This window comes from Ambystoma mexicanum, chromosome 2q (assembly GCF_040938575.1).
Source record: "Ambystoma mexicanum isolate Mex_15411 chromosome 2q, UKY_AmexF1_1, whole genome shotgun sequence".
Classification (NCBI taxonomy): Eukaryota; Metazoa; Chordata; class Amphibia; order Caudata; family Ambystomatidae; genus Ambystoma; species Ambystoma mexicanum.
Window position 1 is genome coordinate 944,378,618 of NC_090924.1, and position 14,030 is coordinate 944,392,647.

A 14,030-nucleotide genomic window follows, 5' to 3' on the forward strand; every position below is an offset into this window, starting at 1 on the left:
TGGATGTACTCATCTCTACTGACATCACTCCCTCTATCCCTCTCACTGACTCCCTCTCTTGAAATGACTACTCTCTTCTCTCAACACACCTGTAGCGCTCCTCTCCTCTTGCAGCAACACACCTGGCACAGCCTCTCGGCTTCAAAGTTACCAGACCCATGAAAAAAGTGACAGTGGCTGACTTTGCCTCCACCTACTCTTCTCCGCCCATTCCATCAGCTGACTGCCACCCTGACACAGCCCTCACTGACCTCAATCTCTCTATCTCCAACACTCTTGACACTGTTATGATGGTTCAACTGAAGCCTTCCAAAAAGTGCAACTCTTGGTAGGACTCCAACCTTGCTGCCCTTAAACGCAAGTGTAGGGTAGCTGAGTGGAACTGGAACGCGTCAGGCGAACCATCTGACAAACTGGCGTGCTTCCAAGGCAATATCGACTCTGCATCCACTCCAAGAAAACAGTCTTTGTTCAAGGCCGTATCTCAACAGCATCAAATAACACAGCCAAACTTTTTAAAGTCTGCAAGGAACTGGCCAATCCTGCGGCAGCCTCTTCTTCTGTCACACCCACCCAAGACCTTTGCTCGGCCCTGATTGCACACGTCACCACAAAAACCAAAGACATAATTTCCACCCTCTCTTCCACCCCACAGCATACATCAACACCGGAGCCTCCCTTGGCCCCCCTCTACTTACCCTCCCCTCTCTCTCACCCATCACACCTGATGAGGTCACAAGACAAGTCCGGTCTATCGGTTTCATCCAAACAGGTGGACCCCTGCCCCCCAAAACCATTAAAGAGAATATTGACTCCCTCGCCCCAGCCTTGGCTGATCTCTGCAATCTCTCCTCCACTGGAATTTTCCCAACTGCCCAGAAACACTCGCTTGTACACCCTCTGCTCAAAACTCAAAAAAACTTTCTGCCGACCCCTACATTCCGGCTAGCCTCAGCTGCCTCCTTCTACTCACTCATATCTGACTGTCTGTCTGCTGTACAGTCTTGGTGTGCTGCAAACGACCTCTGCCACAACGCCAGTAAGACTGAGATCATTCGCATTGGGACTCCTGCTCCCGCTTTCCCACTTTCACTCTGGCCGGCCTCCCTTGTCCCTGCGCCCACACCCACCTGCGAGGCAAGAAACCTTGGGTTCATTTTTTACTCCACTCTCTCCTTCTCTCACATTTCGGACATCTCTAAAAAGTCTAACTATCAGCTACACCTCCTCTACCTTTTTTCACCTTCCCCCAGTGGCTCACTGGGCCTCATTACGAGGTAGGAGGTAGCCATGGTGCTGTCAGCACCATGGCTACCCCCTTACCGCATACCGGGTCCAGGTTCTCGGAATGGGTACTTACCGGGTTATTCCAACCTTGGAGGACCCGGTAAGTCCCCATTCTGAGAACCATTCCCCATTCCCATTCGAGCCCCGATAGGGCTCAATGGGAATGGGAAAGGAGCTAATAACGGGCCCGCTAATAGCGGGCCCGTTATTAGCTGCCTGGCCCTGGTATTAGCTCCCTAGTCCCTTATCGGCTCCCACTAAGGGACCCCGTAATGCCGCGGCAAGGGGTTAACGGCAATGGCACCCTTACCATTGCTGTTAACCCCTTACTGCCGACCTCGTAATGAGGCCCACTGTCTCCAGAGCCCTGGTTCTCTCCAGGCTGGACTACTGCAACAGCCTCTTCCTCAACCTCCCTTCTTCTGCCCTGCGCCCTCTGCAACTCATCCAGAACAGAACCGCAAGACTAATCCTTGGCCTCAAGCCCAGGGACCACATCTCTCTGGCACTGAAATCCCTTCACTGGCCCCCCGTGGCTACAATGATCAAGTTCAAGACCCTCTGCATTGTTCACAAGGTTTTCTGGGGCCTGGGACCTGCCTACCTGCAACGCTGCCTTCCTAAATACTGTCCCTCACAAGTCCTTCGCTCATCTACCTCCAACCTTCTGCGAGTGAGCCGGGTCTCCAAGCAGAGACTTGGAGGGAGATCCTTATCCTCAGCAGGTGCCTCCCTCTGGAATAGCCTCCATGCTGCCTCCGTCTTGAGCCTGATCTTCTTAAATTCCGAAAACTCTTCAAGACCTTCCTCTTCTCCTCTTCCTTCGCTCTCCCTCTACCCTGCTATCCTAGTTCTCTGCTCTTTCCCTCTCTCCCTCATCTTCCTTACAGCTTGCTGACTGGTCGCCTGGTGTACCTCAGAGTCTCACAGGTACCTGGTACCCCAGCCAGTCCTCTTTCGCCCTTGCCACAGGGCTCTACACCCCACTCACACTCACTCACTGCACTTGGCAATAACCCTAGAGGGAGGCTCTCTCTGCACTTACCCCAGTCTCCACTGAACGGGTGCACTTGGACCTTCCCCTCCCTGTGACATCTGTGCACTTGCACGATCTGTACGCACTGTGCCTGAAGATTGTATGTCAGTTCTCCCTTGTCTTCACTCCTCAATTGCACTGGTAAAACTGCAGAATCACTTTCAGGCCCATTTGCTGTATCTCAAACTATTAAATGTATTTTATACACTTACTCTGCCTGTGCAGACTATTATCGTCTCAGAATTTCAAGGGCTCTGAGCGATTGTTGTTTTTTCCCCTAGTTTCCCACCCTCCTTGAGCACTTTGAAACACTTGCCTCTGTACGGGCGCTTTATAAATAAACAATACCATACCAATAGATTGTTAATAGAAGAACTTGCGAGGGGTAGCCGATGCATTGCAATCAGAAGATCTGAGATGGTAGCCGATGTATTACGCCTAGAAGAATTTGGGGGTTAACCAATGTATTGCACTCAGAAGAACACTGAGTGTAGCCAATGCACTAATCACCCCTGCTCCTCTCCAGCATACCTCCCAAGTACCACACAATCCTAAGGGCCAGTCAAACTCCACACAAAACACACATCCAACATAAACATGTGCATACAACAAACAACCCCAGACATCGGGCCCTAACCTTCCAGATATAACAAGCCAGTGCACACAATCAATACTCACTTAGAAAGGTGATACACGCAGACGTCAATTTCTCCTGGTTCTGCAAGCATCAACAGAGTAGCACAACCACTATCCTATCCCTCTTCCCGTAGTAACTGCAACACACCCAGCCCCATTCTCCGGATTTATCAAAGAGCCACGTAAGCACCTGGCGACCATGCCAATGGTAATGGTGTGCAGTATAAGACGACTTAATACATTAAGCACTGAATAATAGTGAGCTCAATAATAAAAATATTTTACAAAAGGAAACAAAATTTTTACTGATGCAGTCAACTGTTTAGTGTAAAACGGTTTACATGGCTAAACCTGGCAATTTTTCTCAGAATATTAAAGTTTTGCTAATTAAATCAAGTTAGGGAACAGTCCTGTGAGAAAACCAGATTCATAAAATTCGTCATTTATTCTTCCAAGAATAACTTGTGCAGTAAACTTCTAGGGCGTATTTCACAGAAGTGTATTATAATGGCAAAACCCCATTGGAAAACACTCTGTGAATTAGGCCCATAGTTTCTTCTTTGAAATGCAACATTTTTCAAACCTGCTTTAATTTACTGTTCTTCCTTAACTGTGGATTTCTAATCATGGACCGCTGACGTGGCTCAGGCAGTGCTTAAAGTGGGCTGGGTCTCCAAAAAGTGGGACTGAGCCGGGGCGCTACCGGGGCCCCCATCCTACCACAACATTGGAGGGATGCGACGCGACGGGATGATGCGCCTGCAATGAAGTCAGGCAAGCTGCCACTTCCGTCAGTCATAATAACTGCATCTGGTGATCCCTCGCGCGAGAGGTCACCAGAGGCAGTTACTGTCCCTTTGTTTCCCCAGGTCGCCGAGGCGTCTTTAACCCTCGGCGAACCTGGGGATTCCTCGACATATTTCGAGGTTTATAAAAGATGGCTTTGAAAGTACACATTTCAAGCCATCTTTTATAAAGCTTTGCCGATGGGTCCATAGTCAAAGCTTTATAAAGGATGGCTTGAATTGTGTACTTTCAAAGCCCTCTTTTATAAACCTGAAATGTTTAAAAAAGATGGCCTGAAAACTAGGCAAACTGTAGGGTATGCACACAAATATATATAAATGTTATATATTTGTGTGCATAACTTACTATGGTTTGTGTACTTTGCAAGCCATCTTTTATAAACGTAGAAATGTTACATATTTCTACGTTTAGAAAAGAGGGCTTGCATAGTACACAAACCATAGTAAGGTGCACACAAATATATAACATTTATATATATTTGTGTGTATACCCTACGATTTGCGTACTTTTAGGCCACGCCCCTCCCACAAGCCACGCCCCCAAATGAGGGCCCCCCCTCGATTTCTTACCCCACTTAAAGCCCTGGGCTCAGGTAATAAAGTTCGCTAAAAAAAAACTTCCCGGGCTCTGCCCCTACTCTTGTAGAGAAGTACACAAAACATCTCTGGATGCAGCCACACCCACTACCCTGAGCAAACCTTGCTAAGCAATAAAAGTCCCGCGCGGCAAAACTAATTTGGACTACGCCATTATTTGTCCGCTGGAGGGGTGGACATATTATTAAATGCATTTGTTCGCGCTTTCTTTAAGATGAGTTGGAGTGAAAATACCAACATTAATATTTAAATCGTTGCTTTTGAAACACTGTCCGACTGGCATGCGCTAAACTGCATAAGGGTAGACAGGGTGCTGTTGTGGCTAATGACCCCACCCCCCCTTTTCTCATTGAGATGCAGTGATTCTCCTGGAGCTTGCCTTGGCAACTCGTGTGCTGCTGCTGTCTCGCTCATCCTTTTTGCAAGTGTTTTACCACTACTGGGAACGTGCCGTTATTATGTCGGTGTCCGGTATTGCCCAGGTGAGGCTAAGCCCCTTGCGAGTGGCACGCTGTTGCTATCCTCTCCCCCGGCGCCCGGAATGGTTCCGCGCGCTCCTCGTTGCGTCTGTGGGCTATAGCAGCCACATGGCGGCAGCCGGCGTGTCCGTGTGTGTTTATAAAGTAGGAGAGCAGCCCAAAGGCATGGAAAGCAAAGCGCCCGCAGCTTTCGCCGGCGACCCCCTGCATATATGTTGTCATGTACTCACGTTGCAGTTGCACCAAACATTGATTATTGTTTGCTCTCATGTGCATGTCAATAAGGATAACAGAGGGTGTGTTTGGCGCCAATCATGTCAGTCAAATGCATGCTGCATCTGTTGCAGAATGTTAAATGTATTATTACCAACGGAGTTGGTCCCCAGGCGCTCTGGCGGATCTGTAAACGAGAAGGCGGGAAGGGTTAGTAAAGTGAAGAGGGGCTAGGATAGTGAGATGAGTGGTGTTCTGTTGGCAGCTTCAACTAGTATACACCGTGTGTTGAGCTTTGGTGTGAGCATCAGATCGATGTCAGTCCTCCTGTGCTGTTGGTGCTGCTTATGTGCTGTTGCTGTGTGGTGAAGTGCGTGTGGCTTGTGTGAGAGATGGTTGTGTGAGTTAAGTAGGCAGAGTTTTTTGGGTTAGTGGGATATATAACATTTAACATGCTAACATTCATAACTCCGTCCCAGTGTGGCACATGCTAACCTTCACAGAACTTTCTCGATTTGGCGCAGGCTAATGTTCACAGTTCAATCTATGTGTGGCACATGCTAACATTCACAATCCTGTATAGCTGCGACGCAGGCTTATGTTCACAAGTCTTAGTGTGGTACAAGTCTTAGTGTGGTACAAGCTAACATTCACTAATACATTTAAATGCAAGGCAACATTTACCATCCTGTCATGAATAGACTCGGGCTGGTAGTCACAAAATCTATCTAAGCATGAATGGTGTTAAGTGATGTTCAACTGGCAGTCTATGTTATGGAAAGGTAAGGTAGAGTTGCAGGGTTTTCTGGAGTAGAGTATTGTTTTACTACCCACCCATACCACACTTGCATTTTTGTTGGTGTCTGTTGACGGCTGGCTTCACTGGCTTCCCCTGCTGACACCCGCACACACATTTTAGCGCCACCCTTTGCCTCCTGCACCATGCGTGGCCACAGTCTTATCTGCGACTTTCCAGTCTTGTTGTGTTTTGGTTTCTAGAATGTGTAGGCGAAGATTTATACTATTGGGCCAGAGAGTAGTCTAAGACTGCAAAATAACTCTACCATGTGAGCATCATTAGGACATGGAGCAAGTATACAGTTTGCCCGCCAGCAAGAGTTGACACCTATCTGGATTTAGACTGGTTAGATCTGTGTCCGGTTTACAGATTCCATCTTCTCCCATCTGTCAGCCTCCATTTAAAGCTGTGATCTTCAAACTGTGGGGCTTGCCCCCATGGGGGTGGGTGGGTGGAAGAGTATCGGGGGGCACGAGGCTCTTCCAAAAGAGAGTATGGTGACTGCATTTAATAGAAAATGTGAGCCAAAATGACATCTAGGGGGGCCCAACAGCAACATTTTTACACAAGGGGGGCTCAGCAACAACATTCAAAGTGGGGCTCGGCATGAACAAGTTTAAATACCACTGGTTTAAAGGAAGACTCGGAGGCAGCCAGGTTTGTAGCCATAGCCGCAGTAGAGACCATTGGGCTTTTTAAGGTGTGTGAAAGCCTGCCAGGCTGTCAATTGCATATGAATTGTGTGGTGTTCTTCTTGGACCTGTGATTTACAGCTCCTTTGCCAGGTAAAGGCCAGTGGGCAGCAATTAATGGAAATGGGTCATGGTGGCAAGTTCACTTTCAGTGACCCTTTCATGTGCAAAATTCCAACTCTTCCTACTAATGTTAGGGCTGTTCATTTTGATGGGCCGTATGGGTCTTAAAGCACAGTCTAAACAACAGGCCTCACCAGCTATATGGTGAATGTGGGAAAGAAAGGGTAAACTAGACATTTGCATGGTTTGAAGGGGGAGGGGGGAATTTCTTTTGTTGTTGCAAAACTGCACATTAGAAACAATATGGTGGCTGACTGTTCAACAATGAAACCATCAAGTAAGTTTTATTAATGCAACCAACTGACAGCAGACTTTAGACAGATTAAGTTGTTGCAGTGTCACGTGTGAATAGGGCATCCAGCCCTGCCTTCTTTTTTGCATTCTGGCCCTCACAGCTCAACAATGGTGAATGAAAAACACTTGGCACAGTATGAACCACTTTCACCTGACCGACATGGTGTCATGGAATGTACATCTCTGCTTCACAACCACACTATAGACTAAAGAGGCAGTGGTAAGAAAGAAGCTGACCAGTGGTCAATGTTTGCTTTTTAGGCAATGCCAAGTATTTGCTTTGAGATACACACATTGGGAAAAGCTGAACTACAAGTTCAGAATGCAAACCACAGTTCAGTGAATAGCCAGGGCTGGATGGGCGGTGTCAGACATCTTAAGTGACTGTTCTGCTATGTGTTTTTTGGATAGTATTCCCCCCTCCTTTAGCTGTATCTAGCTAACCAATTTCAAGTGAGTGGTGCACCATTCATGGCCTCCAGGCCCACAGTAATCTTCAAGCCTTCTCTTTGTAGATTTGCATTTCCATTGGGAAAAATGAACTTCATTATTCAGACACACCATGATTTTTTGGCCGGAAATTGAACATTTTATAACACAGAAAAGAATATATAATGACAGAAATGTGTTATTGTCGCAGCATTTTTGCTTCATATTTTTTATTAACTTTTGGGTGTTACAAACTAGCTTGCAAGAACGAGGTGTGTGCAAGGTGGCAAAATAGCCAGATTGTCCTTATTTGCACCTTCTGATAGTAGTTTCTGCTATCAAGAGTCCCGCATGACCCCAGCATGACTGAACAGTGTTTGTTTTGCTCTACTTTATGGTTTATTCTACGTGGCAAGCCTTTTTTTTATATATGAACTTTATTGATCATTATTTGTAATGGTGCTTTATTTCCCTCTTTTCCAAGCACCAACACCCCCCACTCACCAATTCTCCATCATAACTTATTCTGCCAATAATGTGCATGCGTACTTCACCTGTCGCCTTCCAAGCCACACATCACACTCCCTACTCTCTGCTACTCTACCATCATGCTCTCAACTCATATCTTATGCTTTCCAGTTCCTCCTGCAGTCCTTCATTCTTTCTCACTCCTTCATATCGCAGTTGTTCTCCCAGTTTATAATGCTCTTCCGCCATCCTTTCTCCGAATCTGTACCTTGCCCCTCCTTCTGGCTCACTGTTCCCTCTCTGGACCATCGCTAGGTCCCTGCTTTCGTGCCCACAACCCCCCACCCCCCTCTTGCTCACTGCTTCTCCTCTTGTTAACTGCTCTCATAGGATGATGGTTTTGAATTTTTTTTTAAAAATGCAATTGTTTTTGTGTTTAAAAAAAATAAATAAAAAAACTGACGGTGTGTTTGTTTGGTGGTCTTTTAAACTATTGGAAAATTACTAAAAGCTGGGGGGGTCTGATGGTGTATGGGAGGAAGATATTATATTGCAGTATGAGATGCTTAACGGGTGCAACAACAAAGATATATAAAATGGGGCGATTTAGTAACTGAGATTGGTTTGTAGGGATTTTAATAACAGGCCAGTATCTGTGAAAGGCTTGGAGGAACTGTGAGAATCGGTTGCAGGTCAGTAAACCCAGCTCAGTGTCTCATTTCATCTAATAAAACAAATAAGCTTCTGGTGAAAAATATTTTTTGGCTCTAATTTGAGTGGCTTCTGCCTCTAAAAGGTTGGTAGGGATTGGGAAGAGCCATCTTAATGCGGTAGGTGCCTACACTAGGTTTTACACTTTTCATGCTCGCATAAAATTAATTGGGTTGGGCAATAACGACACAGACCATCCGGCTATTATCGGTGTGCTTTATAAAGAAGCACTCTTGATCTTTTCGCCCTGTGGAAGGTTGGTTGTGTGGGTTAATGCACATCTTGATACTGCCGTATCAGTTGATTGGCTACAACTATATCAGCCAACCAGCGTGACCGACGGGCAGAAGCCGATCTCGCTTCCCAAAGCCTGTTTGACAAGGCCTGTCTGTGCCTGTCTGGGCCATAGGGGCATGAACTCCTGTCTCATCCTGATGATTGTCAGGATATCTGCCGGCCCCCCATGACCAACTGCTATGAACTGTGTGGTCCCCTTCCCGCATGTGAAATAGCCACACTAGAAGTACTTCCTGGTGGAGCCCAACCACATGTTCCTGAGACATATGCTGCCGCCGCCGCCGTGGGTAAGCTCATAAACATTATCTCCGAACAACCACTGCCTTATCACGTCTCCCAGTTGCTGTAACTACAGTGAGCTTATATCATGCGAGCCACTAATCCCCTAAGACACCATTGATGTTACCTGCACTTTGCCACGAACTGTGGTTTGCAACGGCCCAAACTATGCGCTATCTCACATCCAGCCAATCCTATGCGCTTGCTAAAATTGATCCCACCTGTAATGACATACTTGCATTCTGCCTGTACAATTGCCAATAACGGTTGCAGCCTTATGCTCGTTATATAAATGCCTATGCCTAAATGCGTTCTGTACCTATGTCTAATTCCTATGAATGGCCGAGGCCCTATGTTGTTATATCCTGCCACGGCTTATCTGTGAATGCCCTATGTTATGCCTCCTACCAATATTATGTGCCTCTGAATATTGCCATATGTAACGTCCTATCTGAATTCTGCCGTGCGCAGTTGTCAATAACGGATGCAGCTTTATGCTTTTGCAGAATACGTTCTCTGACCCTGTCTAATTGTTATGAACCGAAAAACATGTTAGGTTATACTTTGCCTTGGTCTACCTTCGGCTGCCTTATAATGTGCGTTACTCGCATCCTACCAATACTAAATGCCTGTGAAGATTGTAGTCCTATGAAACCTCATGTTTGTACTCTGCCACATTCATCTGCAAAGAATGCCTTATGCCTTGCTAAATTGGTACTTGGCCAATTCTTTCTCACAGGATCAATTGGCGCCATTATGTTACTTCACTAGACACCTACCTTCCGAATCACTACTTCACCATAGGACTAATCGCTAATAATTGTGACGACCTTATGTCGGACGCTATTCGCAGCCTGCCAGGCCTTTTCGCGAGCCATTTCTGATGTCCCATGTGTTGCATAAATCATATTTTACCAATCCTATCAGTGTGCTTCTACTGCAGCCTCATGGCATGTCAACTACATATCTTGCCATCCTTTATCATTAGACACAACTATTGCCCGTAGAAAACATCTAGTGGTTTTGCCTCAACTACTGACTAATGTCGACCACTGCCTGTGTCGATTTACTAAAAACAACTGTATCTTCACCTTTTTAAACATACGTTTGACCAGCCTTACCAGCTAACTGAACTTCCCACCTACATGTGCATCACACCGGTACTCCAAGTCATGCACTCCTTCAACACAACTAGTCTAAGAATACTTATATTAACCTGCTGCTTCAGTATACTTGTGCTAGCTTCACACACTACTAACGACGGGGACGCCCTCCAGACACACTCTGCCTTGGACACAGCCAATACCACTATGATCACGTTTTCTCCTATCATGACTGCACCACCACTTCAGCCTGAACATATAAGACCTACAAAATTCCTGCCATCATTACTTCCTATCATTGACAATTTAACTCCCTCTGGTATCGTAGTCGCTATTCCAACCTGCCCGCTAACCCCAGTCCAGTGGATTAAACAATATGCTTCCAGGCCTACACCTAACCAACCTTGTGCTATTAACCATAGAAATCACAGGCTTGGATCTCAGCTCAATAAGATACTCCTACCACCCTCCAATGTGAGCGATAAACAGAATAATCGAACTTTATCTCAGAAGAGATTTCAACTTAAACTGAACTTAGATACCAACAACCCAACTGGTCAGAAAACTCCACAATGCCCACCTAACCTATCGGATAACAATTCTCCTTTTATCAAAGGTGCACATACCAACGCTAGATCTATGGTAGCTCATGCTCTAGACATTGCAGATCTTATAATCGCAAACCAGCTAGATTTTCTAGCCATAACGGAGACCTGGCTTTACTCAGCAGCAGGACCTACTCTTTTGATAGCCATACCAGAGAACTATACTATACTAAGACTATATAGAGAAACTTCTAGAGGATGCAGCATCGTATTCATCGGCAAAACCAAATCTGGACTAAGGTTCATAACGCACCTGCCGTTCCCTTCAGGAGAACTTTTGACAGTCAAACTCCCACTTTCAGCATCACAAACTATAACTGTGTACCTCATATACAGACCACCCTGCCTTATCTCAAAGTTTGAGGAAGAGATCACCTCACCACTAATACGAAACCATGTTCTGAAATCATAATATTAGGAGACGTAAATGCCTCTGCTGTCGCTAACAGTATTACTGAATAAGGCTTCACTCACCCACACATCTTAAAGGACGAACCTTGGACTGGGTTGCTGACTTTAATTGTGAGACCTTAATAACGTCAGTTGAACCATGTGCCTGGACCGATCACTACCTAATATCCTTCTCAATTCAAGACGGGCTACAACCTAACCTGACAAACATCCTGGCCCCACCAGCTCTGACTAAAAACAAGGATTATATAACAGTGGACAACCGTCTACCGTTACTCCATCCTATCACTAACCCCACATGACCGTATTAGTGAAGCTGTGGCAACATTTCTACAATGCACTCTGCAAACATTGGGATTGTTGCATGATAAGGTTCAATAAACTCAAGCCATCAGTAATCGGGACCCATAACTGAGAGATTTGATTTAACACTTTCAAAATAACTGCACGGTTTGCCCAATGTTTCCTCTGCTTTTGATGGAGATGCTTTTATTGTTATATTAAAGCTAATTTCAGTTTGAGCTTCCTCCCTCTGAAGAGCGGGCACCAGGACAGTATTATTAGATGCAGGTACGCTAATTCTACTCCTTTCAGGTGTTGAAGTGTGGTCACCATTGAACACCTCAGTTGCAATCTTAACCAACTAGTCGGAGTCCCTGTCTATTTAGATGGGCGTCTTCACGCATGAGCCACCTTCTTCTTTGCTTGTTTTGAGGGCTTTGAGTTCACATTAATATTCTGATTATCAGGAACTTGATGTTGCTGGAGAACTACTAGCGGCCTTACGCCTCCTTTCTCGAGAGAGGTATTTCTTGCTTCTCTGGTGGGGTTAACATCAGGAATCTCAGTGCTTTCCACGCTCACAACATGCAGTTGCTGCAACACTCTGCGATCTGTGAGCCAGGCGGTGTACTGGCATGTAGTCTGCTCACCACAGGTATTTCCGCTACCTTCCCTGCAGTCACTGTGTACGTTGGACCAACTGGCGTGGATAATGCATCATAAATCTTACCACTTAACTTGAGCAGTATTGTTAGTGCAAATTGTGTCGTCGCCATAAAGTGTAGAGTGTAATTCCACATTGGATACCAAACCTCTATTGGCATCTTCGGTGCATTGAGCCGACTCAGAATGAATAATAAGATTTGGTGAGGCCGACAGCTATCCATTTACAATGGGTGGAGGGGGAGGGACCCACCAAACTCCGTATAGGCATTCGGGGGGCCGTAGATTGGCACGTGTTTACAACTCCACTTCCCCCGCAAAAATATTATTCTGCTGTAAGGAATAACAGAGGTTGAGTAAGGAATTGTCGACCCCCTCCCCCCCCCCCCAGCACCCCACAAGCCTCACCTCGGCTCAGCCCGTTGGCGTTGGTAGCCATATCAGTGTTCACCTCCTCGTTGTTGTCTAAACCCGGCAAGTTTTTATCTTCTGACATGGCAAATCCTACTTGGAAGAATTTAACGCCCCTTTGTTTGTCAGAAAGGGCTTTACTACAAAGGTTAGTCACTCCTAATTCTTCAACTGAATCAGGTGGGGGAGACATCAATATTCTTTGTTTTCCTTTATGCATGTTCTACCTCACATTATTACATTTTCTTTTGCCCTTGGGAAGCATCTTTGAATATTCAGTACAAAACTTAGTTTTTTTGCAGAGCACGTGTTGAAATGCAGTAGCTTACTCACTCAGCAGAGTCTGTTACAAAGAAAGGTCCAACCTCGGCCTGCAGCCTGCCAGACAGCCTGACAGCACTCAACTGAGCACTCGGCTCTGTGCGCGCTGTAGCCTGCAGCCTCTTAAGTGGAAGGAGAAGCTTTCCACCATAGCTTTCAGCAGCTGGGAAATTAAAGGCAGGAACGACTAGCGTCTCACTCCGCAGCCCAGCAGCACTCAACTGAGCAATGGACACTGCGTGCCAAAATATTCTAAGTGTGCAAAATATTAATCAGACTGTTTAAGACCCGATTGGACTCTTGTGCCTTGCTATGCATGAAAAATGCAAGGTGTTTTTTGAACGTCCAATTTTGGCAGCACCTGCACTGTGGGATTTGAGGAAAGATCACACATTTTGGTGAAGAGGTCTACCTGAGATTCATTCGCACCAAGTGCTGGAATTGATGAAATTTTTTAATGGGGCAAGTGTCGGGGTGTTACACTGGTCTTAAAATGTTATGTTAGATGTGTTCTGTAACAGAGTTTGAAATTGAGGGGGGCGGGGAGCTAATTAGCTCCTGCTTGTAGCCCACAAGAGCCTGGTTAGCTTGACACCAATAGCTACCAGGAGCTCCTTTTGACTCCCCAGACCAAGTGTTGCCAAACAAACACACCCATGTGAATATAACACTCTGCAGACAATCTATAAATAAGCATTGGGACTAGGGGTGTACCGAACTTCAGCTTCGGGTAAGCATTCGGGCAAATTCCGGCTGAAAAAAAGCTATTCATCTCCGGCCAAATAGTTTCTTGTTATTCGGCTGTTGCTGAATACTTTGACATTCGCATTTGAATACAATGTAACATGGACTCAGAAAGGCAAATATAGACTTCGGTTTACAAAACTGAATAGAATTAGAGCAGACAAATTGCTATCACACAGCTGAAAAATATTGTATATTGTAATCTGCTCTTTAGGGCATGTTTTGTTACAGATTCCTAGACAAAAAAGATGCTCATCTTTTATACTTCGCCTGCAACAATACACGAACATCTTTTCTTTTGGCGAATGTTTATATGCAATGTGCACTTTTTTCAGTTGGAAAAA

General features: G+C 45.7%; 1 protein-coding gene across 2 annotated transcripts in view; it reads left to right on the forward strand.

The window, feature by feature from the left end:
• The first annotated feature begins 4,702 nt into the window (after positions 1–4,702).
• Positions 4,703–14,030, forward strand: part of CDCA7L (cell division cycle associated 7 like) — a 185,969-nt gene continuing 176,641 nt past the window's right edge. Inside the window, exon 1 of one of the 2 annotated variants that reach the window (XM_069648251.1) lies at positions 4,703–4,844. In XM_069648251.1, the coding sequence (XP_069504352.1) occupies positions 4,821–4,844 (24 nt within the window). In that variant the 5' untranslated portion in view covers positions 4,703–4,820. The remainder of the gene's footprint in view (positions 4,845–14,030) is intronic. The other variant, XM_069648252.1, reaches the window with a different exon arrangement.